This window comes from Macaca nemestrina, chromosome 13 (assembly GCF_043159975.1).
Source record: "Macaca nemestrina isolate mMacNem1 chromosome 13, mMacNem.hap1, whole genome shotgun sequence".
NCBI classification, from domain to species: domain Eukaryota; kingdom Metazoa; phylum Chordata; class Mammalia; order Primates; family Cercopithecidae; genus Macaca; species Macaca nemestrina.
The window spans coordinates 31233790-31260102 of record NC_092137.1 but is presented as its reverse complement, the minus strand read 5'-3'; the positions used below and the strand labels follow the sequence as shown (position 1 = coordinate 31260102).

The following is a 26313-nucleotide window of genomic DNA, read 5'->3' as shown; positions in this document are numbered from 1 at the left end:
GCTACATGCAAGGCACTTTCCATGTCCTATTTGATAACAACCAAAACCATGGAACAGGAGTAGGAAGCCCTCAGTTCAGCCCTGCCTTCACTAATGGCCAAATGTGTCACCTCACACATTTACTCAACAACTCTAAATAGAGTTTGTCCTCTGTAAAATGGAGGGTATGACATGATCACTGCAGAATGGCTCACTTATTGAGAGGGTGGAATGAGACTATGGATACCAAAGAGCTTTGAAAACTGCAATGTACCATACCATGATTATCTCCCACACTTCTCTCCATAAACCCCTGCTCCAGCCAAACAAAGAGTTTTTCATACGTTACTCAAATAATAAGCTGTACATAACAGAAGACTGATCAGAACCTCTCTTGTCTCTGCAGAAGGAGAAGATTCTGGAGAATGGGCTGGTGGAAGGCCATGCCTATACTGTCACAGGAATCAGGAAGGTGGGTTGAGGTCGGCCACTTGGTTTCCCTCTCAGCCTTGCCCTTCCCTCTCTGGGCCCTAGCTTATCTTGGTGGATTTAGTTTCTGCGCCATCTGGAGAGTGAGTAAAGTCTTTGGTGGGTCCCTGTGCCTCTGCACCTATTTCCTGGGGTGAAGTGGTGGGTCCAGCCTTTGCCAACGCCAGTGCATCATCCCAATCTCATCCCCTGGGGCAGCCCTCAGCCAACCATCCTCCCACCCTGCTGTACCTCACAACCCTTCCTTGAACTTTGCTTCACTCTGGGATGCCAAGAACAACCATTTCATCTGGTTCTTCCCTCCCAAATTTCTACTCCTCTCTCACGTGCTTCTTTATGACCGTCTCCGCTGCTATCCATCTTTTGAGCTTTACTAGACATTGAGAGGAAGATGCACCAGGCAGGACCTGCCTACAAAGGGCTTACAGTCAGGTATGGTCACAAACCATATCTGAAAATGAGGAGGAAGCAAAGTTGAAACTGAGAGAAGAAAGTATAGATGAAAGACTTTAGGAATTCATGGATAAGAGAAAAGACCTCCATCGAGTTGGGTTGGGGAGAAGTCAGAAGAGTCTCTTACAGGGGAGGTGACGTTGAGTTGGTCCTTGAAATAGGTAGATTTGTATGGGGCAAGAAGGGCATTCTGGTGGAGGGAGCAGTGTAAGCAAAGCATGGAGATAAGAAGTCAGCAGGTTTAAGTTAAAGAACCTCTGATAATCTCTAGAGGGCCCGACTCCTCCCAAGTCCTCCAATTTCCTTTAACTCTGTTTCAAATTTCTTGGACTCAATTCACACTTAAATTCTTCCTTCTAGATCTCCAACGACTATGTTGGTCTGTGTGCCCAGAGCTTTTAATTTATTTCCACATTTATTAACAAAATTTATACAACACTTACTGTGTGCTAAATGCTGTTTAACTGCCTTACAAATGTGGACTCATTTCACCCTCATAGCAATACTCTGAGTAGGTTGTGAACCCCAAGTATCTGAGACAGGTCTCAGTTAATTTAGAAAGTTTATTGTGCCAAGGTTGAGGATGCACGCCTTTAATACAGCCTCAGGAGGTCCTGACGACATGTGCCCAAGGTGGTCAGAGAACAGCTTGGTTTTATAACATGAGACATCAATCAACGTATGTGAGATGAACATTGGTTCCATCTGGAAAGGTGGGACAACTGGAAGCAGGGAGGGGGCTCCCAGGTCATAGGTAGATAAGAGACAAATGGTTGCATTCTTTCAAGTTTCTGTTAGTCTTTCCAAAGGAGGCAACCAGTTATGCATTTATCTCAGTGAGCAGAGGGGTGGCTTTGAGTAGAATGAGAGGCAGGTTTGCCCTAAGCAGTTCCCAACTTGACTTTTCCCTTTAGATTAGTGATTTTGGGGTCCCAAGATTTATTTTCCTTTCACAAGGTCTACTGGTTTCCTAAGGTTGCCACAACAAATTACCATAAAATGTTGGCGGAGGGGAACTTGAAAACAACAGAAATTAATTTTCTCAGTTCCAAAGGCCTGAAGTCTGAAATCAAGGTGTGAGCAGGGGCATGCTCCCTCTGAAGGCTCTGGGGAAGAGTCGAATCCCTTCTTGCCTCCTCCACCTTCCAGTGGCTCCAGGTGTTCCTTGACTTGGTCTGCATAACTCCAGTCTCTGCCTCCATCTTCACGTGGCCTTCTCTGTGTCCTCTCCCCTTCTCTTCTGACACTTGTCTTTGGATTTAGGGCCCATCCTTATCCATAATTATCTCATCTCCAGGTCCTTAATTTAATTACATTTGCAAAGATCCTTTTTCCAAATAGGGTCACGTTCACAGGTTCTGAGTGTACGTATCCTCTTTGGGGAGGGGAGATCACCATTCAACCCACTATCGTAGGTATGACTATTGACCTTATTTCACAGATCGGGAAACAGAGACACAGAGAGGTTAGGTGACTTGCCCTAGGTCTCACAGCTTGTAAGTACAAGAAGCAGAGCCACTTTCTCCTCTACCAGCTCTCTCTGGGTCTGTGATTTTCCACTGCAAGTGCTCAGCTCCAGGCCCGAGTCTCACTCAGCTCTCTGAAATGCTTGCACTCAGCCTGGCCACCTAAACTGCCTCTTGTTTTATGCAGGTGACCTGCAAACACAGACCTGAATATCTTGTCAAGCTACGGAACCCGTGGGGACGGGTGGAATGGAAAGGAGACTGGAGTGACAGGTGAACTTTGGGGACATCTTGGAGGGGTGAGAACGGGTAGGTGTAGGCAAAGGAGGCTGCCATTCGCACGCAGATTCAAATGTGTGCTTCCTTTGGTCTTAGGCAGGATCAGGAAGCCTTCAGACTGGGAGGCTCAATCCCTCACATTTATAAGATGCTTTATGGTATATAGACTGCTTTCTCTTTCATTATAATAATTAAAGCTAATGTTTATTTGAGGGCTTGCCAGCACTGTGGTAAACCTTTGAATTTTTATTATCTCATTTAATGCCCCAAACAACGCTATTACAAAGTAGATAGTTTTATACCCGTTTTACTAATAGAGAAACTTGGATTAATTGAATTGCCTAAGGTCATACAGCATGACTCAACCAAGGTCTTTGGTGCCTGGGTTCAGTGTCTTTCCCTGGCATGGTTCAGTACACTCCTGGGTTTGCTGAGTTAAAGGTAGACAGATTTGGATTGGACTCTACACTCTGATTACATATAGTAGCCTCTGGGCATTCTGATTAGATACCTACATTTAGGTTGTTTCTGCCTAATGGCAGCCCTAAAGAGATGCGGGTTTTGCAGGCTAGACACTGGCTGTAGGGCACAGGCAGAAAGGGAGGTCAAGTCCTAAAGTCCTTTGTTCTGTCATTATGAAGATTTATAATACTTAATCCTTTACAGGTCTTTAGAGTCTACAAACATGTCCATATACACATTATCACTTAATCATTTTTACATTGAAAAAATGAAGGCTTAGAAACATAGGTCGAATATTCCTCTTGATAAAATATGCTGCATTTTATTTGTTACACATTAGTAAACAGAGTTGTTAGAGGAACTGGATCTATGTGGGAAAATGTCATCTAAGAAATACATACATTTTCAAGTGTTTCAGAAATCTAGCATCATATTGTTGCTGGTGGCGGTTTCTTTCACAGAGGAACAAGCACTGAAATTAGAGATAGATGATGGGTAAAATTACAGTGTTGTTATTGCCTAGCTGTGTGATCTTAGTTCAGGCAAGCTTCTTAATTTCTTGGATCTAGAGGTATAGTGAATATCAAAATGATGACCTTTTATTTTGTAGTGTTTAATCTGCTGTTAATCCTATCCAGTATATTTTTCATTTTAAATATTATATTTTCAATTCTAGAAATTCCACTTGAGATTATCTTCCATTTCTCCCTTTTTTATGTCCATGTTTCTCTTGACATCCTTGAGAATATGGGGCACTTTTGTAATAGCTGTTTTAATGTCCTTGTCTGCTAATTCCATCATCTCTCTCATTTCTATGGCGGTTTCTATGGACTATTTTTTTATTCCTGGTCACGGATCATATTTCCTGCTTCTTCATAGGCTAATAACTTTTTATTGCATGCTGGACCTTGTAAATTTTAGCTTCAGAGTACTGAATTTTATCGTATTTCTTTAAAGAGTATTGGACTTTTCTTTTTAAAGCAGGTGGTTACATTGCTTAGGGATTGTTTTGATACTTTGAAGTTTTTAAGCACTTTTAGGGAAGGTCAAGACAAACCTTTATGTCAGGGATAATTTGATTCCACTACTAAATTGTAGACCCTCTGGGATCTCTAGTAAAGATTCCATGTATTCAATGAAGTCTTTTGGCTGGACACGGTGGCTCACGCCTGTAATCCCAGCACTTTGGGAGGCCAAGGAAGGCAGATCATTTGAGGTTAGGAGTTCAAGACCAGCCTGGCCGACATGGTGAAACCACGTCTCTACTAATAATACAAAAATTAGCCAGGTGTGGTGGCATGTGCCTGTAATCCCAGCTGTTTGGGAGGCTGAGGCAGGAGAATTGCTTGAACCCGGGAGGTGGAGGTTGCAGTGAGCTGAAATCGCACCACTGCACTCCAGCCTACGTGGCAGAGTGAGAGTCTGTCTCAAAAACAAGTAAATAAATAAAGTCTTTTAACTCTGTCTGGTGGGAATGCCTGAGATTCCCAGCACTGTGTCCTGCTTATGGTCCAGTCTTCGGGAGTTTCACTTTAAGAAAGCACAGATTAAAGCTCAGCCAAAGACGCAAGGGAACCCCTATGAAGTTTCCTGGAACTCCTTTTTTCGTGTAGCCCCCTCCTTTCAGATACTTTGTCTAGCAAATTCTGGCTATCTTGATCTCCCTGAACTCCAGATTCTGTCTCCTCCACTCAGCCCTACCGATATGTTCTTTTTTGAGTTCCTCTCCCTGTAGCACTGGCCAGGAAATTACCTTCAGAAAGAAAGCCTAGGTGATGTTAGGGCTTGCCTCATTTGTTTCCAGCCTCCCAGGATCATGGATCCCCGTTGCCTGCTGTCCAATATCTGAAAACAATTTCAAATGTTACCTCTGACATTTAATAGATTTATAACTTCAAGCAAATGACCTAGTCTCTCTTAACTTCAATTTCCTAATCTCTAAAATGAGAACAACAAAGTCGTTGTTAGCCTTGAATGAAATAATGTATGTCAATAACCTAGCCCAGCACTTGGCTCATAGTAAGCTATCAAGTAATGCTCATGCTACTGTATGATATGGAATGGGAAATTTAGTTGTCTGAAGTAGTATGAAAATAATAAGAAATAATGATACTATAGAGCTTTTACTAAAGAATTTCTAGCATGCCCCCCACAAGCTTTTCGTTCCCTTTTCCATTTTCAGTTCAAGTAAATGGGAGCTGCTGAGCCCCAAGGAGAAGATTCTGCTTCTGAGGAAAGACAATGATGGAGAATTCTGGTATTGGACTTGGGGACTTGGACAAATGTCCTGGCCTACATTTGAAAACCCATCCAGCAGACATTTACTGGATGCCTCATGGGTGTCAGGAACCTCATGTACAGAGATCAGTAAGGCACCATCCCTTTAGGAGCTCACGGTCTAGCAGGACAAACAGCGACTATAAATAAATGGTCACTGTCTCTGTGATGAGAGTAGAGGCCACTGGGGTGGAGCTCAGTGAGGGCTCAGCCAGCCTGTTTCCTCCTCTCTGGCTTCCTCTCTGCTCTCTTGCTCAGTATATTCAAAACAGGTTTTGCCTTTTTGTCCTGAAAAGGCCGTGAGGTAGGAAGAGACTGCAAAGTCTTGCCGTAGGATGGGCCCCCGACCAGTGCCCTCCGGAGCAGAGTAACACTGCCACCCACTCTGGAGCTGCTCATCTCATTTTTTGAAAGGCCGCCAAGACATCCTGAGCTGATGCTGCTTCTAGGTGTCTGAAATGGGCCCCATCAGTTCTCCTTTGCTTTTGCTCACCACTGTTACTATGAATGTCAACCCTCGTTCCAAGGACTCTCCCCATTAACCATCCAGTACAGCCTGCCGCAGCCCTCTCCCTTTGGAAGGTCTTTCACTGAATTCAAGCCCTGCAAATTCCTGTTTTTTCCACTTTATGGTTAAGTAAACTGAGCATCAGACAGCTTAAACAGAGTGTTACAGGCCACAGGTTAGCAAGTAGGGACAAAGATCTTCATTAATTAATGATTGAGAACTGATATGTAATTCTTACTGAACATTTATAGATAAAACAAATGACTAGTTAGCTTTGCCTTAATTCAGCTGCTATCACCATGATTCCAGAAACAGGAACATCTCCCCCAGTCAGCTATGTGGCCAGCTGCTTCCAGCCAGAGGGTGGGGCTTCTCAGTAGCTCCAACTCCCCACGATGGACCCTCACAGGGATCCAGCCAGCCCCTGTTTATGTGTCCATGGCCGGCTCAGCTCTGCACAAGAGCTGGTGTCTTTGTCCATGAGATGGCTGGGATGCCCACTGCTTCGTCTCACCCTCCCCATGGGTCCTGATGACTAGGCGTTATCTGGTCCATCCTTTGTGCTTTTCCTTCTTCCTCTCCACAGGATGACGCTGCAGGACTTTAAAACACATTTCGTGCTCCTGGTTATCTGTAAACTGACCCCAGGCCTATTGAGCCAGGAGGCGGCCCAGAAGTGGACGTACACCATGCGGGAGGGGAGATGGGAGAAGGGGAGCACAGCTGGTGGCCGGAGACAATTGCTGCAGGGTGAGCATGCGCACAGGAGCAGGGCTCTCAGAGTGAGGTTGTGGGCGGGGGTGTGAGGGTGACTGCATAGGTGGGTGCAGCGTGAATTCTGCACTGGCTGAGTGGGGAGGAGGCTTTGTTTGCCTCGGTGTGTGCTGGGGCGCTGGGCTGTGACCACAGGGAAGACAGGGCACCTTTGATCCCAATGTGCACCAAGGCAGAGTCCTCTCAGTCAAGCTGCCAGCCTGTGGGGCTACATCTTCCTGAAGGGTTGCCCTGTCCCTCAGCACCGGGGATCACAGGCACACAGGCGTGGTAAAAGCAGGGGCAGGGGAGAATCTTTCTTTAGTTTTGGACAAGGCCACTGAAAACACTGAAGGAACCACCCCCTAGCTGGGCAGGATTGAAATAGAAATTGTATCGGGTCCTTCTCACCTGGAGCCTGGGAGAAACACAAACCCAGGGCTTCCCAGGCTCCCTAGATATGGGAGACAAACCTGTGTGGACTTGCAAGACGGGGCAGGTTTGGTGACCCTGTCCCTTCCTCCACTTTGGAGATAGTGAGCCATCCCTTTTGAAGGCAAGTCCTGTGGGGTGTGACTTCAGTAGGCCAGGGTGGCCTTAGCTCTGGAGTCCCCCTTTTGACACAGTATTTCCCCCCAAATCTGAAGCTGACCTTAAGCTAAGGTTTTGCCTCGATTAAAATGCAAAAGCCCCTAGGATCATGGTCACCTCCCCAGGGAGTGAATACAATTGCTTACTCAGGTAGCACATGCTTGTGGGGTATAACACCTGGGCCAGGCACTGAGCAAGACAACGAGGCTACAGTGGTGGGAACAACTCCAGTCAGTGTATCTGGAGAAGACCTCCAGATGGAAGAGCAAGGTGGGGGGGCATAGAGCCAACGCTGAAGGGACCCCGACCCTGTCCCGATGGGCCTCAGGGTGGAAAAGACCTCCAGGTGGAAGAGCAAGGTGGGAGAACATAGAGTCAAGGTTGAGGGGACCCTGACTCTGTCCCAATGGGCCTCAGGGTGTCAATCTTGGCAGAGGCACCCTCGGACTGTTCACCTCTTAGTGGTTCGGTGAGCAGGATGCTTGGGAATCCGGGGCCCATTCTCACCTTGCTGTGTTCTGCCCCAGGCACATTTTGGAAGAACCCGCAGTTCCTGCTGTCTGTTTGGCGGCCCGAGGAGGGCAGGAGATCCCTGAGGCCCTGCAGCGTACTGGTGTCCCTCCTCCAGAAGCCCAGGCACAGGTGCCGCAAGCGGAAGCCTCACCTCGCCATTGGCTTCTACCTTTATAGGGTAGGTGGACCTCTGAACCACAGGGGCACGGGACCAAGCATGGGGGTCACCAACAGTTACCATGTCTTCCTGTTTCTTGTCTTCTTCACCATCTGTCTCTGTTCACAGACCTGGGTTTTCAAATCCAGGCTCTGTCCTTTAGGAACATGTGATTTAGAACAAGTCACCTTCTTGCACTAGGCCATCAGTTTCTACAGTGGCATTTAGGGAAAGGGGAGAATAAAAGAGGATTATGTGGTAGTGCTTGCTATTGTGCCTGGCACATAGTATAATCAATATTGGCTTCCTTTTTCTCTCCCCAAAAGCCAAGCATTCTTTCCCTCCCTCTTTTCCAGAAATTCCAGTGATGGATTCAAATGTCACTGATAGAAGAGCAGGTCTTGTGGGAGGGGACAGGGCTTCTGGGTAGAGCCTTGTATGTCAGCTGCTATTCAGGTTTCGGCTTATGAAGGAGCCAGATTCCCTGCCTAATGAGATCTCTCTCTTTTTATTTTTGTTTTTGTTTTTTAGGTGAACAAGGTGAGTTCTGCACTTGACCGGGTGGCCCTAGTTTGGGGTGATATCACATGTGGCCAAGCCTCCACGGGATTTAGTTAGACTGGAGCAGGCTTATACTGTGTAAGAAGCTATGATAATGCCTGATAATGAGAATGTCTGCCAACGGCCTGTGTGTATATGAAAGTAAAGTGTATCTGTTAATCTTTTTCATCTGAAGACCCCCAAGAGATCCTCATGCATCTGTGGAAAATCTCAGAGCCTAGCATAGAACCAATACATTTTAGAATTTATTGAATTCCTACACAAATACCTACGGCTAATATTGAAGGCCACCACAGCATAGGAAAGATGATAAATTACAATCTTGACTGGGTTATGAAACCCAAAATAAAATGGATTTAAAACATACAGGACATCAAAGACCATGCAGCCCACCTCCCTAGGGAGAAGGGACAAAGGCTTGGGGACGTGTGGCAGGAGCGTGAGTAGAAGGACAAGAACACCTCCGTGCTTCAGCTGCTGTGGCAGCCAGGAGGGGTCAGGGAGGAAGGCCCAAGGAATCCCAGCTTCTGAGGGAGGCAGCTATTATTTTATTTCCCAGAGAAAACAGGAGCAAAATGCTTAATTTTCTCAGGTTGGATTGAATCGAGTAAAAGGATTATTGTAGAGAAACCATTTTACACCGGGTCTTTTTTTGTTGTTTTTCTCGCAGGAACACTGAGTACTCTTAAATTTGCCTATTAATTTCAAAAGACAAAGTTATTTATGTCATGCCTACTTCTAAATAGAATTTGGGTCAACCTACAGTAAAAAGGTGTGAACAGAGGAAACCTGCAAATCAGTTACAAAATTTAAAAGCCATTAAAAAATAACAAAGAGCTGGGAGCTAGGTAGGCAGTTGCTTCTACCAGGAAAACTAAACCCAGGACAGCTACTGTGGATCATTGTACAATGTAGCTCTGAGATTCCTAGTAGCCCATGGCAAAGAGGGCAATTAGATGATTCCCTAGTTCTCTTGTCTCATAAAAGAATGCCTACATCATCAGGATATGTATTTTATTTCCCAAACATTGAGGAATTTGCTATATATCTGTTTATGTGGGTAGGTGATGTCTTTGTTAGCAGTTGTATATAAACTGGAGAGAGGATTCTGGTGTGGGTCTCCTCTCCCTCTGTAGCCCTGAGTGAGAACAAAGGGGAGAGGAAGCACGAGAGAAAAATAGGGAGAGATGGAGAAACAAAGGAGGCAGAGAGAGAGAGAGAGAGAGAGAGAGAGAATATGAATCAGATAAAACAAAGCAGATACCCAAGAAATGTCGGAACAAGAGCCCTGATTCGGGTCTTCCGAGCTCTTGCCCAGTTCTCTTTGTCCTTTACAAGGATGTTTTCCCTGAGATGATGCAGAGTGCCAGCTTATCTATGTGTAGCTGTGTGCTGTAGGTGGGGAGGTGGTGGTGGTCCATCTGTATCTGACCATATGCTACATCACATACATGGAGGCAGCATCAGGAAGGGTAAAGAACAGGAGCGTTGGAACTCAGCTGTCCTGAATTCCCATGAGGCTGGGACTGTAACCAGCTGATGACGCTGGGCAGATAATCTCACCTCTCTAAGCCTCAGAGCCCTCAACTGTAAAATGGAAATGGCAGGCACAGGGACATTCCTCACATCATTTAGTGCTGGTGTTGTTTTTAAGGTAAGTCAAATCAATTGACATGTGTTTATGTAACCCCTGATAGGTTCCAACAGAGGTGCAGCCCTCCACACACATATTCTGGTTTTTCCTTCCTTCCCCACTTGTTTCATCCTCCACTGGGGCACATTGGATTTGGCAGAGCAGGGGCCACTTTAGTCCTGGCTCAGAGCTTTGAGGGCCTCAGGCCTGGCCACAGCCCTGGGTCATCACCTCCCCTGCTGTTCTTCTGTCCTCTACCCACAGTACCATGACGACCAGAGGAGACTGCCCCCCGAGTTCTTCCAGAGAAACACTCCTCTGAGCCAGCCTGATAGGTTTCTCAAGGAGAAAGAAGTGAGTCAGGAGCTATGTCTGGAACCAGGGACATACCTCATCGTGCCCTGCACATCGGAGGCCAACCAAAAGTCAGAGTTCATCCTCAGGGTCTTCTCCAGGAAGCACATCTTTTAGTAAGGACGCAAGGTCTCTCCTAGAGGGTGGGAACCACTTGGGTGAGAACAAGCAAGGGGGGCAAGGTTGGAAATGGCAGAGACCAGGGTCTCTGCTGCTGAGACAGAAGAGAGATGGGGAGAGCAGGAGACCAGGTGACTTTCTGTATGGAGAACATCCCTCCCATTCCTTCCCACCCTCTTTCCACTCACAAATTAATGCCATGCTAGACGTTAGAGGGAAAAAGATAAAACACACATGGCTCCTGCCCCGCTGAAGTTCAAGGTCTGGAAAGAACACAGATATATGAGCAGTTATTGATCTTCCAGTGCACCCAGTGTAAGCATTTTGTATGCACAGGGTGTTATTGTTACAAGATACTCAAGGAGGAGAATTTGAACCAACTCCCATGGTCCTGGGGGAAGCAGGAGTGGCTTCAGGGAGGGGGTGACTATTAAAAGATGCATAAGGGGTTGCTCAAATGAGGGGAGGCTATCATGAACTAGCAGGCTTCCATTCTGCTACTGTATCCAGTTGAATTAATGTGCACATATCCCAACCAAACATATTATTTTGCCTACGATTGTTTTACCTGCCAGTTTTGTGGTTTTTTGGTTTTGTTTGTTTGTTTGTTTGTTTTTTATGTTTTGGCTGCAGGTAGTTTGACTTGATCTCAGGCAGACCCCCATGCCATGTCAGACCACTAAGTCTCATGCTCATCTGTTAAGACTAGTTAGATGAGGGTGCAGGGAATTACAAGCAGTGTGCTGTGCACATGGCTGGAATGTACACTTCAAGGGGAAGCAGGAGGTGAGGTGTGAGAGCTGGGTGGGCCCTTGTGGTGCCTCAGTGAAGGAACATGGAAGACAAGCTCCCAGGAGAGGGGGAAGATTGGCCAAGAAATTCCCAAGAGGAAATTCTGGGTTTTTTGTTTTTTTGTTCTCAGTGAAATTGGCAGCAATTCTGGTGTCGTCTTCTCGAAGGTGAGTAGTCTGGTGGAATTCCATGTGGCTGGGACTGCTTTCCAAGATAAGATGTTGAGTTTCTCCCTTCAAGTTAAGGAGTCAGGGGAGGAGATATGCAGATCCTTACAGACCCTGTTCTATGGCAAACATTACCCGTTATATCCTAACAGTACCTGGGCTTTGCTGTTTTTGCACCAACAAAGAGTAGAGAACTACCCTTCTGATCAGGTCCTTGTCACTGAGGGTCCAGAGCCCCGGCTGTATGAGTTACATCTCTACTTTCTTCTGCTTCTCTTTATCTGGTATTTCTTTTGTCCATTTCACTGTTTGTGATTTCCCCAAAGTCAGGGAAAATTGGAGAAGCAAGAGCTGTTTGTAAATGCTATGGTGTAAAATTAAAGACAATGCAAAGTCAAGCTCATGGTTTTCAGAAGCCTGGAAGCCATGAGACATTAGGGTGTGCACGAAAGTCCATTTATACAGGTGAATAATTATGTCTTTCTATGTGTCTCTTCCTATAGGAGATAGAAGACCAAAATGAAGGGCAGGATGAATTCTTCACCAAATTCTTTGAAAAGGTTAGTTGAACAGGTATGGTGGGGGCAGGGGTTTGGGAAGAGCAGGGGACAAAGTGGAGCATATAATTTTATGAAGTATAGGTTTGCATCTGCTTGAGGCTGCATAGAAACTGTGATTTAAGGCTACCTATTCCCCAAACTGCCACTTTCTATTAAAGTCCTCAAGTTTTTAGACAAATGAGTAGAGCCATTGTCTAGAAATCTCCTGCAAAATGATTCTCTGTTCTTGGAAGCTGCATTGATTAGTTGTAGGGAAAGCAACTGTAATCTTTCATCCCTGAAAACATGGGATATAGCAGAGTAGAGTGTCAGAGTTGGGAGTAGGATGGGGGAGGAGGGTGCAGAGCATGACAATGACAAGCCCTGGGGGCCTTGGGGAGGGCCATTGGAGGGGAGCCCATGGAGAAGGGGCCCTTGAGTGGTCACCAGGAGAGGAGGTGGGACTGATAAGAAGGGGGAGGGCCTGGGACACACACTTGGTCTCTGCGGCTTCTTCCCTTGGGCTGACCCAGATGTGAGTCTAGCAAGGGCTGATAGTATGAGTGCAGGGCTCTGGAGGCCACGCTGTTCTAACCTGCAGGACACTTAGGAATAGGGTGAGAAACATACTGGAAATCTGGGGTCTGATATTTGAGCAATGTCACTAAAACAGAGAACATGAGCCCCTTATGTTAGTGACATTCCTGATTTAAAGTCACAATTTACCTGCCTTGCCCATCTGGAATTTTGTTTAATGTAGCTGGAGAGGATAAATCAGAATCTTATATGTATTGTTTATTAAAGTTTTCCTCCATACCAGTGGTTTCCAGACATTTGATGCTGCAATCCTTTTATCAAACGAAGTCACATAGAGAATCCCAATATATATAAAATAACTAAAAATTGCATATTATGAATATGCTTCAGTTTTTAAAATTCAGATGTTTGATACTTATATTTCATTGATATATTTTAAAATCAAATGTTCATATAAAGAGTTTCTTTTAATAAACTCTAAGGTTAAAATCTGGAGTTTTGACTGATGACGTTTTATTGAGAATGAAATTCAAACCAAATTGTTGACTAAACTTCAGAAGCATCTGGATAGCACCTTTGAGAATCACTATTCTCTATAAACCTACCGAAAAGTCATGCTCTGCCAGGGTTCTCTGGGGTTGGCACCCAGTTAAAAAGCATTGTGAAGTTCTTAGGAAATCCCAGTTTAATTTCATGGCCAGTCATATGACCCTTCTGCCATCTAATGAGCCTTCAGTAACAGTTATTTTTTCTTGCCAATCTGCTTTCTATTCAGTATCCAGAAATTAATGCAGTTCAATTGCAGAGCATCCTGAACCAGATGACCTGGTCACGTAAGTGTTTTAGAGCCATTCTGTAGGACTCAGAGGGGATGCAACTTTTCTAAACTGTGGCTTTGTTTCTCTTTCCCTTGGTAGGATGTATGAATTACTGAGCACTGGTCTTAACTGTGGCTATATTTTACACAAGGGTGGATTATGTGATCTGAAAAAGCAGTAAGGAAATTTATGCAGCTTTGAAAATCATTATTATTTTGCTTACTTTGGGTATAGAGATATATGGCAGTGAAAATGAAGATTCCTGCCATTTTGCTAGTCAGAAAGGAATAACTGAGTACCTCTTTCTTGGCATATCAGTTCTATGTGGAAGAACTGCACCCATTTCCTCAACCTGGGATATAAATATTAAGTATTAACTAGCCTACCCAGGGAACTGTCTGATGAACTCATGTTAAATTGATCAAGCTATAAAACTCTGGAAGGAGAGCACACACCACCTAGAAGAACTGCAAATGGGTAGCGCGGAGGCTTTCACATGAAGCCTGGGATAAATTATTAGAAAGGCTTAAAGTCCATATAAAATATTTTGTACATATATTTGGAGTGAGAAGAACACAGAAGAAATAGGCTGATTTCTCCAGGGAGACGAATGAACTTCAAAGTAAAAAATGTAAAACAACTAGAGTATTTGCTACCAAAGTTAGATGATTGCTTCTTCTTTCTATGAAGCCAAGATTTCAAATCCAGACAAATTACAGTCCTGGCTATTGTGTGATTCAGGGTTTGAAAGAATTTGCAGAAGGCTTCTCAAAGCCAAATTCAGTTATCAGTAAAACAGGCAGAGGGAAGACTCTAGGAATTGTAGAACGTAAGACTCCCCCTCCCGGCTGAAAATAAATTCTAGGTTCATTCTAGGGAAATTACCTAGAAGAAATGGCTTGTGCACATTTAAAAGTTTTTAAAGGCCTTGATTGCATATATACAAAATGGTTTTCCAAAGCATTTATGAACAAATTGCTTTCATTTAGTCATATGAGAGGGTTCTAGATGGATAGATCAGAGAAATACTGTAGATTTTGGCAAGATATTTGGTGAGTCTCCCATGATAAATGATAAAACGTGAATTGGAAAACAATAATAGTAGATGTATTTACAACAAATCTTATCACCATTCTCAAGAGTTATACAAATATAAAACTAGAGGGATAATTCTATCCAGTTACAGGCAAGAGTCTATATGCTTAGATGTTTGGATGAGAGTTCTTAAATTCCATCTGCCCTTGGTCCTGTTCATTTCCCCAATTTTTATTAATGTCTTGGAAGAAGACATGGAATATAGGCTTATTGGAGCTGCAGATGGCACAAAGCTGGGAGAAATCATTAATATAATAGATAGCAGAATTGAAATTCAGAATGTTTTCAACAAGCTGTGCCCAAACCAAAAAGATGAAATGCAGTCAGGAAGATAATAAACCACTGCCATTTTGATGTAGACCATTTTAAAATGGTAGCGCAAGTAGTTAACAGAAGAGACCTCACTTTTGTGGCAGTTTATGTGAAAGATATTTGGTTAATTTAGTTGACCTCTAGCTAACATGAACTAATTGTTTCAAGTTGCTGCTAAATAAGCTCATACAAATTCAGGCTGCATTTAATGGGAGCATTTAGATGAGTGTTTTTAAAATTGTGTTCCTGGAAACGTTAGAAACCAAGAGGTTTAGTAAGTGTTCCATGAAATAAAAGGGGTTAGCTTCTGTGGTCAATTGTACAATATGTACCTCACATACGGTAAAGTGCATGGCGAATGAAGAAAAGCATCAATAGATGCAAAGTATCCCACATTTCTTTGACCACAAAACTTTCTCTGCAGAAAATCTCCTTTGAAACATAATTTGGGAAATGCTGACTGAAAACTGGAAGTGATAGGTGTACTGTATTCTGTTCAATCAAATTGCATCTGGAAGACTGTGTTCAAATCTTGGTACCATATTTCAAAGAGATACTGGCAAAATATAGGGCTCAGAAAAGGGTGTCGAGGGTTTGGAAACCATTGCATCTGAGGAGTAGTTTGGGAAATATTCAGATGTTTAGAAGCAAAAGCAGAAGTCAAAGAAGAGACAAATACCTTTTATGCTTTTCTGGAGGTGAAACTAGGACCAGTGAGCCACTATTATAGGAGGTTCCTTTAGACTTAATGAAGGAAGTTTCTCCTAACTGAAGCTCTTCACCCATGTGAAAAAGTGAGCACCCGTAACTGACAGACCATCCATCAAGAAACCTGGGGAGGGCTGGGCGCTGTGGCTCACTCCTGTTATCCCAGCACTTTGGGAGGCTGAGATGGGCGGATTACTTGAGGTCAGGAGTTTGAGACCAGCCTGGCCAACATGGTAAAACCCTGTCTCTACCAAAAATATAAAAAATTAGCCGAATATGGTGACGCGCTCCCGTAATCCCAGCTACTCAGGAGGCTGAGGCAGGAGAATTGTTTGAACCTGGGAGGCGGAGGTTGCAGTGAGCCAAGATTGTGCCACTCCAACCTAGGCGACAGAATGAGGCTCCAAACAAAAAAAAAAAAGAAAGAGACAGAGAGAGAGAGAAGGAAAGAAGAAGAAGAAGAAGGAGAAGGAGAAGGAGAAAGAGAGAGAAAGAAAGAGAGAAAGAAAGAGAAAGAAAGAAAGAAAGAAAGAAAGAAAGAAAGAAAGAAAGAAAGAAAGAAAGAAAGAGAAAGAAAGAGAAAGGAAAAAGAAAGAAGGAGGGAGGGAGGGAAGGAAGGAAGGAAGGAAGGAAGGAAGGAAGGAAGGAGAAAGAAGAAAGGAAAAGAAAAGAAAGAAAGGTTTACAAGAGCCTTTGCAAAAGCCTTGGGACCCTATGTTTTCCATTTAATAACTAGGTGGTGGCTGCCCCCATGCACAGATCAGGAAACCAGGGCTAAGGGAAGTTAAACAACATGCCACAAACTCAGCTGTCCTGTTTCTCAGCCCTGCAATTTTTCTAGCAAATGCACTCCCTTTCTAAGTGGATAATTGTAATCAATGTTTGATCATCCATACTATGGAGAGGCATATTGAATAGATAGCCTAAGGGGGGTTGTAAAAACAAAAACTGTCTGCAGAAACTGAGAGACAGTGCAGGATTAGGTGTACAGGCATGGGGCAGGTCCCAGCTCTGTCACCAGCTGTATGAACTTGAACAAGATCAGACCCTCTCGAAAGAAGGAAGGAAGGAAGGCAGGAAGGCAGGAAGGCAGGAAGGCAGGAAGGCAGGAAGGCAGGAAGGCAGGAAGGCAGGAAGGAAGGAAGGAAGGAAGGAAGGAAGGAAGGAAGGAAGAAAGGAAGGAAGGAAGGAAAGAAGGAAAGAAGGAAAGAAGGAAACCTGAGGAAAGAATCCCCCAATTCAGGTGGGAGCTTGAAAAGGTTGACCTCTTGGATCTCTTTGAGATTTGGGAGTTCGACTCTGTGATCCTGGCCCTCCCTAGGTACAAAGGGCATGCTCACTTGGCCCTCTGTGTAAGCAAACCCAAGCCATACCAGGCGTTCCCTACAGCATTTGACTTTCTCCATGGGTGTAGGAATGACCATCACCCCCTGTCTCTCTACTGCCTTCCGTTCTCACTCTTCCAAGCCCATGTACATTGTGGTCATCAGACCCCACAGCTGGCCCACGCAGCACTGCCTCCTCCTGCTCAGAAAAGGGGTGTGCAGACCTGGGGCCAGCCCCCATGTGAACTCTTTCTGCTCCTTCACAGATCTGGGGAGCAGACAGCCCTTCTTCAGCCTGGAAGCCTGCCAGGGTATCCTGGCCTTACTGGACGTATCCTTTCAGGTCTGTGGGTGGATGCTTACTGTCGGTTGAGAGCTTCACTCTGGAGCTAGACAGAGTGGATTTGAATCCCAACCCCAACCCTTGCTCATTGTGGGATCCTGGACAAGTCACTGAACTTCATTATGCATCCAGATGCTCATCTGAAGCATGGAGAGAGTGTTGAAACTTACTTGGTAGGATTAATGTGGGAATGCAAATGAGATAATACAGGTAAAATGCTGGGGTCAGAGTTATCATCTAATAGGTGACCAATATTAGCCATCTATCACAATAATGTCATTTCCTGGGAATGAGGATGAGGCAGCTAGAAGGTGGTGGTTAGTAACAGCTCTCCAGGTTTACAAGAGCCTTTGCAAAAGACTTGGGGCCCTATGTTTTCCATTTAATAACTAGGTGGTGGCTGCCCCCATGCACAGATCAGGAAACCAGGACTAAGGGAAGTTAAACAACATGCCACAAACTCAGCTGTCCTGTTTCTCAGCCCTGCAATTTTTCTAGTAAATGCACTCCTTTTCTAAGTGGATAATTGTAATCAATGTTTGATCATCCATACTATGGAGAGGCATATTGAATAGATAGCCTAAGGGGGGTTGTAAAAACAAAAACAGTCTGCAGAAACTGAGAGACAGTGCAGGATTAAGTGTACAGGCATGGGGCAGGTCCCAGCTCTGTCACCAGCTGTATGAACTTGAACAAGATCAGACCCTCTCCAAGTGCTCATTTCATCAACTAGAAGATGGGGGAGTTAATGCCGACCTCACCTGCTACAGGTGAAGTGTGTAACTCAGTGATGGATTCATAGTGAGGGCTCAAACAGAGATGGGGTGTGGTAGTACTTTGACCCAATGTCTCTGATGCTAGGGGTATCTGGGCATGGTCTACAAAGCCAACCATTAAACTTAAAAAAATGTAAAAGGCATCCTTAGCCACGCTGTGCCTGACTCCTTCCATAAGCTGGTTTTTAAAACAATAATGAAAAAAGGTTACTATTTTTTAAATTTAAATCACGTCAAATTGGCCATGTCAAAATATCCTGCCTCAATACGAACAGACACTTCTCAAAAGAAGACATTTATGCAGCCAACAGACACATGAAAAAATGCTCACCATCACTGGTCATCAGAGAAATGCTAATCAAAACCACAGTGAGATACCATCTCACACCAGTTAGAATGGCAGTCACTGAAATATCAGGAAACAACAGATGCTGGAGAGGATATGGATAAATAGGAATGCTTTACACTGTTGGTGGCAGTATAAACTAGTTCAACCATTGTGGAAGACAGTGTGGCGATTCCTCAAGGATCTAGAACTAGAAATACCATTTGGCCCAGCCATCCCATTACTGGATATATACCGAAAGGATTATAAATCATACTGCTATAAAGACACATGCACATGTATGTTTATTGTGGCACTATTCACAATAGCAAACACTTGGAACCAACCCGAATGTCCATCAACGATAGACTGGATTAAGAAATGGTAACATATATACACCATGGAATACTATGCAGCCATATAAAAGGATGAGTTCATGTCCTTTGCAGGGACATAGATGCAGCTGGAAACCATCATTCTGAGCAAACTATCGCAAGGACAGAAAACCAAACACCGCATGTTCTCACTCATAGGTGGGAACTGAACAATGAGAATACTTGGACACAGGGCAGGGAACATCACACGCAGGGGCCTGTTGGGGGGTGGGAGGCAGGGGGAGGGATAGTGACAGGAGAAATACCTAATGTAAATAACGAGTTAATGGGTGCAGCAAACCAACGTGGCACATGTATACCTATGTAACAAACCTGCACATTGTGCACATGTACCCTAGAACTTAAAGTATATATGTAAAAAAAGAACTCAATAAAGGATGCTAAGAAGAAAAAGGTAGGAGTGAAAAGAAGAGGCAGTGGGATATGTCATATTTAATTTGTTTATGTTTAGGTATAAAAGACTTCATGTGTATTAAAATTATATCACTATCTATTAATACTACTGGTACTCTACTAACAAAAGATAACATTTCATAGCATTAAAAAAAATTCTGCCTCACTTAATGCTAGCTGTGGTCATCACCATCATCACCTCCATCATCATCACTTCTCCCAGTGCTGCTGTGCTCTGGGCTCATTCTGTCTTTTCCTAGCAAGAGTGAGGGAGCCCTGGGCTGGACTGGCCAGCGAGGTGAGGCCAACTAGCGAAATCAGACACGATCAGACATTGAATGAGGCCATCCACAAATTGCACATCACTTTGTGGAGGGCTGATCACTGCCTCCAAAGCATGGATGGAACTCTCCCTGGCAGCTTTTACCTTAACCTATTAATCAGCTTAATGCATCGGGTACTATGAGCATCCAGGAATTCAGGGATCTGTGGAAGCAGCTGAAGCTCTATCAGGTAAGAACAAATCTTAACCACACCTCTTTGGAAGATGGTGTAGGAATGGCAGTTCTACAAAGCTGTAGAAGATACTTCTCTCCCATGCAGCCCTTTATATCCAACTCACCAAACCTCTATTCTCCCTTCAGTGAGCATTTCCTCCATTGTTCTCTTCCAAGCTCAGACAGCCGGTTGCAGTAGTCTCCTGAAGTTTCAAAACACATATCTAATCATGCTGCTTCCTTACAAAAAGCTTTTTAAGACTCCCCATGGACTTCAGAGAAAGTCCAAACTCCTTGGCACACTTGGAATTTAAAGTCTTTCATAAATTTGCTCCTTCTTGCTCTTCCAATCATTGCTCACAACCCTCCCACTTGTCTCCTAAGTCAGAAAGCTGGAATCACTTTAAAGTGTGGATAATGTGCTTACATTAAGCACGTTTACCCACACCAAGACTGTCTATACCCCATGAGAAAAAGACTTTTCTGTTTTTCAGAACCCTTGCTCTGTAGGAAACATAAGGTGGTAGGATCCCAGCATGGACTCTGCCATATTCTTACCCTGGCAGCAGGCCCTGCATGTGGAGCCTCAGATATCTCCAACAGCCCCTCTGCACTGCTGACAGGGGACACACAGGGGCTCTCAGATGGTGCTTGGAAATGCCTGGCTTCCTGAACCTCTTATTTGGTTCTTTACAGAAGGTTTTCCACAAGCAAGACAATGGGTCAGGATACCTGAACTGGAAACAGCTGCGTGCTGCCATGAAGGAGGCAGGTAGGCACAGGAAGAGCTGGAGCTGTGGGCACACACGGGCAGGGTGCACACTCACCAGGCAGAGGAGAGGAGATGCGTGGCGTGCTGAAGTAACTCTGATACGCAGTGTGACTCTCAAAGATGTAGATCTGCAATCAACACCAACATTTTTTATGATTGTCACTGTGATCCTAGCCAACATTGATGGAGGGTTGGCACATTCAACTTCTCATTTAATCTTCAACACCACCTTGTTATAATCCTCACTTCGCAGAGGAGAAAATTGAAGCTCAGTTGCCTGGGGTTTAAATCCAGGACTACCGGGCCCCAAAGCAGGTACTTCTGAGCACTTAGCAGACTGCCTTCTTCCTTGAAGGCCAGTAACATACTTGATGAAAAGAGCCTCATGCTGATTGCCTTAACAGGCAGGGGTGAGGAGTAGGGATTAAATAAAATAAATTGGTTAAACAATTAAACAATTCAAAATGAACCCTATAAAAGATTTCCATGCTATCCGGATTCAGGTCCCTATCACAGCATTTCCATGCTATCCGGATTCAGGTCCCTAAAATTCAGGACAATTGAAGGGGCCTTGGGCAGGAGGGGAGCTGGGTGTAAGCCCCCAGCACCCACAGCAGGAGCTTGTGCTTAATGCAGGAATCGTGCTCAGTGATGACGTCTGTCAGCTGATGCTCATCCGCTATGGCTGCCCCCGCCTCCAGATGGGCTTTGTCAGCTTCGTCCACTTGATGCTGCGTGTAGAGAACATGGAGGGTGAGCTGGCAGGAAGTTGGGGAGGCCAGGTCTTCCTCTGCTGCCCCATGACTTCCCACCTGTCCCTAGTTTAAGCACAAGGGAGGACAGCTGCCATCCCAGAAACGGCAGACCAGGGAAGCTATGGGGACCTCCAGCCAAGTGCCTGTGATCCCTGGCTGCAGATACCCAAACTCATTCGTTCCCTGCCTTGTTCCAGAGACATAGGCTTGAAGTGGCTCACTTGTCATAGGTGTGGCTGCGTGTGATCACATGTAGGCTGACATTGGGTTCCCTCATGTTTTCAGAATGGATGTGGTTAAGGTGAGATATGTGGGAGGAACGAATTCATAATGTTTCCAATACACACATTAACTGTGTTCCTTTCTGCTGCATTTTCACAGATGTCTTTCAAAACTTAACCCAAGATGGCAAAGGGATATACCTCCAGAAGCCAGAGGTAAGACTTGCCCCAAGGAGGTGGCTCATGTCATCTTAGGTAGAGGTGGCCCTTGCAGGACCATGTGAAGGAGAAGGGCTCTGGGGACCTTTATTCTGCTGAATTTGAAATTGAGCACTACATTCATTGCACTCATTCATTCATTCATTCATTCATCCATCAAATATTTTCTGAGCACCCACTTTGTGCCAGGCACATATGAAAGGTGTATCCGATAACTCTGATTGCAATAATGCCATGTGACAAATTTACAAAACGTAAGCAACATATATATGATAAGCACTTATTTAGCTTCTGAGTCACATGGCTGGGAGTCAGTGGATCTCAGCTGGCTTGCTCATGTATCTGTGGGTTAGCTGAGGGTTTTGCTGGGTACCTGAATTGAGGAAACTCTGCCTAGGTTTGTTCTTTCCAGGGAAATGAGAGAAACACAAGAAAGAGAGCTTAAACACACTAGGCCTCTGAAACCAAGGCTCCAGTCTGGCACACCTGCAAGTCATTCTGTTGTCCAAAGCAAGTCACATGGCCAAGCCATTTCCTCCTCTTTCATATCACTTTGCAGACACAGCAGGATGTGTTGAATGAATGAGGTGATATGCCTAGGAGAAGACAAATTCATGTATGAAACTGATTATCTTTCCTGATCATTCAAAATGCACTGATTTATTGAGCAGCTGCTAGGTGCCAGGTGTAGCGCTAGGTAATGTTCATTGTAAGGACATTGGAGTCTGGAGTTCAATCCTCTGCTCTTTTATTCTGCAACCCTTCCTCTGATATGGCCGCTTAGAAATGATTCAGTCAAAGCTGGAATGTCTTTCTTGATCTCAAATGTCCATTTTATGGAATTGCTTTCCAAGCTGTAGGGACCTGCAGCCTGTGTCACCCCTCAATCCCTCCAAGATTCGGTGTGAAGTGGGATTCTACTGGAGGGCCAACGGCCAGAATTTTCAGAGCCTATCCCTGAACTGCTTAGCCCCACACTTGAGTGCTGGGGCATAACTCCTGATCCCAGGCAATCCTTCCATAGTGGCAGGCTCCGGTCTGGGAGAATAGGACAACACAAGTGTGGCACCCGAAATAGGACAGTCCAAAACTGAGCAGGGTCCAGTGGACAAAGAGCTATCACAGGAAGAGAACTGCACTGGGGTCTGAGAATGGGTTGAAGCCACAACACTTCTTGTAACTAGCTGCGGGACCTTAGGCAAATCACATTAAATCTCTGGGCCTCAGCTGCCCACAGGTGAAATGAGTGGAACTAGGTGGTCTCTGAGATTGCCTCCAGTTCTGACCATCTTTGGCTCAGTGAGGATCAGGACCACCCAAGGTCTGTAGGGGATGGTAGCCACCTCGTTGGATTTCACGCTGAGGCTTTCTCTGACACCATTGGTAACTTCACTATTCTCAGCTTTATCATTCTGAGGGATTGGCCTGGGGAGTGGTTTCCCCAGAGATCCCCTCTATATGAGTTAGAGGGGTTGTTCATCACACCCACATAAAGCTGTCAGACCAAGGGGCCCATAAATGTAAACACGTAGAATATGCTTTAATGGATTTCTGCTACCCTGCCAGTTTGCACACCTGTCCAGAGCTGGCACGAGCATGCCAAATTGAATTCATGGGAAAAAAATTCATTGAGAATTGAATACAGAATCAGCCTGTATTTGGCTGTCATCATTCATAGGCACAGTGAGAAGTCAAGGTTGATTATATTTCAGGTTGATTTATACTTCCTAATGGATGGTATGGTCCCTCTAGCTAAACCATCCATTAATGTTCTGTCTCCACGGCTCCCCAGGAGTGTGGGGTGGGGAGGCCCAGATGAGAAATGGGTCTGAACTGACCATCATTTGCTTTCCCAACATGTCCAGTGGATGATGATGGCACTGTATTCCTGAGAAGGCTGAGTCTCGCCTGCCCTCACTGAAGACTCTGCTTGTGGCCCAAGAGCAGCCTTTGGCTGAGACCAACCCGTGCCCACCCTACTTACTGATCTTCAGGACTGCCTCACCAGTCGTCACCTCCTTAGCTGGGAATATTTCTCCTCTGCAGCCCTCCCCCTGCATGGCCAGCATGCAGAAAGGGAAGGGAGGAAGTAAAGATTGCATCAGATTTGTCAAAGCTAGCCATCCTTCCCTGAGGCCACAACATTGTCACAAGCAGAGATATTACCTGACATGGCCTAAGCATTCTGACTCCAGAGCTGGTATGCTATACAACACTGCCTCTGTGGCTGCAAACTCAAGTGACTTTAGACATGCCATATGTTCTCACATGTGGGGTAATCATCTAGGTTTTAAGGTCTGGAGAGGGAATGATATATCCTTAGACATTTAGTCCCAGCATTTGCAAATTAGTAGAGACATAGGCTAAGTTTCAGCTGTTTGGGGATGGAGTTAGGGATATAGTGGGTTTTCAGAAACACAGACAATAAGAGAATTGCCAGAGTCCAGATGGGGTGGGCTGGCTCTGGCATCTGAGATCATGGGGTAGTCTTCTGCCGACAATACCTCCATATGATTGGATTTGGGGGAACCCAGTAGGTTTAGAACACCTGAGTTCTCAAAGGGCTTCCTGCTTGTGACAGCTGTCAGTCTGTTCACTTGACCTATAGACTATCAGATCCATTTCAAATCCGTCCAGAAATTCTCTGACTATCTACTTCAAAGAACAAAAACAAACCCATGCTAAATTATAGAGTCAATCAGCGGGTGGTTGGTATATCTGATTTTTTGAACTACCACGATACACTTTGTTTGTTTCATCCCTCCGAACCCAGAATACAGGTGCAAAACCAGAACAATGGCCTTTTTCCAAAGTCAATGCAATTTATTCATAAGTTAGCACCTCAGAGCCATTTATTACCACAGGTTGAGCATCCCAGATCTGAAAACCCCAAATCTGAAATACTCCAAAATCTAAAATTTCTGAGAGTAGACATGAAACTCAAAGGAAATTGGGGCATTTTGGATTTTGAATTTTTGGGTTTGAGATGTTCAGCTGACAAATCTATAATGCATATCCTGAAATCTGAAACAATTCTGGTCCCAAGCATTTTAGTTAAGAGATACTCAACCTGTATTCTATTTAATCTTAACTTACAAACAATTGTAACCAACGTGGCTGTTTGATTTCCAAGTCCACAGCAGACTCAGGAAGGAAGCTGAATGAAGTGATAAAAGTGTGTCCGTTGGCAGAAGGACTAAAGGAGATTTGAGCATCTGTCGCATGGGTACTGTACTGGAAGAAGGGAGCACTTTGAAAGCACAGTTTAAGAGGTAGGAAAGTATTTTATTTAGGGAAAAAACTCGTCATTTATTCCAAATGATAGAAGGTAAAACGGGTTTCCATAAAGTGCTAGATACATGAAATATTGTTGATTTTATAAAAGATGATCATGTATTTGTAACCTTTTACAGATTTTTATATCCATCTACTTATTTGTATCTTTGTCTTTAAAATCTGCCATTGTAAATAGCTGTTTTAATAAAACAATTTTGTCTTGGCCCATGAAGACAGTTTTGGAGATATTTTTGGGTGATGGGAGGGTGACACCGTGAACTTGCTCACAACATTTAGACTACAGTGTGCTGCTTGTGTTAGTGCAGATAGATCTATCTCCATATTGTTTAAGCCTGAGAGCCTCTCTGCTGGCTTCTCAGTGGGTGATTTGAATGGTCCTACATCACTCAGGTGTTAGCCTCACTCTCCTGAGTCCCTATCTGCACTGTGGCAACTCAAAGATGACCTGTCTTTGCTGAGCCCCTTCCTGCAGATTCTCTCCTATACCCCCAAAGTTGAGTACTGAGTACTGAAGACCACGGGGCAGATCCACCTCCCGACTCCCACCACACTTCCCCATCTTCTGTCGCTCCAGGGAAAGGGGGAGGAAATAGAGATCTGGGGCAGGAGAAACTGGGCAAGCACCAGGGTGAAGTCAGCTGAAGGGCTGGGAGGTGAGCATCAGCAGTTCTGGAATATCGAAAGCAGAAAGTCTGCCATGAATAAGAACAAGTGGAAAGTGCAGCCAGGGAGGAGCGAGGAATCACCTGCCAGTGCCAAGGAGGGTGAGGTCAAGGAATCCAGAGGTTGGGTTATCAAGTCCAGCCCACGCAGGGAGGGCATATCAAAGTGAGGCCTGTTCCAGGCTGTCACGATCTCAGGAAAACAGGACTCTACCTGGACAAGAGGGGATGAAAATAACTACCATTTATTTATCCCTGGTTTTGTTTCTTCTTTCATGTTTTGTATAAAACTTCAGTTATCCAAAGAGAACCTTTTAGATTGCAGATGGGGCCTGAAGCAAGGCAGTCCATGACTGACTGTAAATAGCACTGCTTTCCTGCTGTTGCTGTATTGAGTTAGAGAAATGATTTTGGCTTCCAGGATTTTCAACCTGATGTTTCCCCAATGAAGTATACGTATTTAGATTTATAATGAAGGAAAGGAGGAAATGAGTGTTGTGAGTGATGAGTAGGTAAAAGTGGGTATCGTGGAGGAGCTCTCGGGATCTCTGCAAAGATGGCCCTTTGGGGTTACTGGTCTCAGGTCCTGGGTTACCATCTTTTCTCCAGTGTCCTGAGGACAGAGAGTCTACAAAATCCAACAGAAATGAAAGAGAGGAGAGGTGGGAAGACACAGTCTAGCTGTGTGACATTGGACCTCAGTTTATCCATTTGTAAAATGGAGCCCCAAATGCCTTCATCCCTGGGTCATTGTGAAGATCAGATAATGC

General features: G+C 44.7%; 1 protein-coding gene across 1 annotated transcript in view; it reads left to right on the top strand.

Moving 5' to 3' along the window:
* The window catches only part of LOC105479697 (calpain 14), a 58895-nt gene extending 33809 nt beyond the window's left edge, over nucleotides 1-25086 (top strand). Inside the window, exons 7-23 of the mRNA XM_071076464.1 lie at nucleotides 386-451; nucleotides 2575-2660; nucleotides 5311-5385; nucleotides 6500-6663; nucleotides 7785-7948; nucleotides 8459-8467; nucleotides 10386-10591; nucleotides 11518-11554; nucleotides 12058-12114; nucleotides 13406-13463; nucleotides 17155-17219; nucleotides 19565-19633; nucleotides 20314-20389; nucleotides 21026-21142; nucleotides 21526-21581; nucleotides 23450-23784; nucleotides 24718-25086. Of these exons, the coding sequence (XP_070932565.1) occupies nucleotides 386-451; nucleotides 2575-2660; nucleotides 5311-5385; nucleotides 6500-6663; nucleotides 7785-7948; nucleotides 8459-8467; nucleotides 10386-10591; nucleotides 11518-11554; nucleotides 12058-12114; nucleotides 13406-13463; nucleotides 17155-17219; nucleotides 19565-19633; nucleotides 20314-20389; nucleotides 21026-21142; nucleotides 21526-21581; nucleotides 23450-23476 (1332 nt within the window). The 3' untranslated portion in view covers nucleotides 23477-23784; nucleotides 24718-25086. The remainder of the gene's footprint in view (nucleotides 1-385; nucleotides 452-2574; nucleotides 2661-5310; nucleotides 5386-6499; nucleotides 6664-7784; nucleotides 7949-8458; nucleotides 8468-10385; nucleotides 10592-11517; nucleotides 11555-12057; nucleotides 12115-13405; nucleotides 13464-17154; nucleotides 17220-19564; nucleotides 19634-20313; nucleotides 20390-21025; nucleotides 21143-21525; nucleotides 21582-23449; nucleotides 23785-24717) is intronic.
* The last annotated feature ends 1227 nt before the right edge of the window (nucleotides 25087-26313 follow it).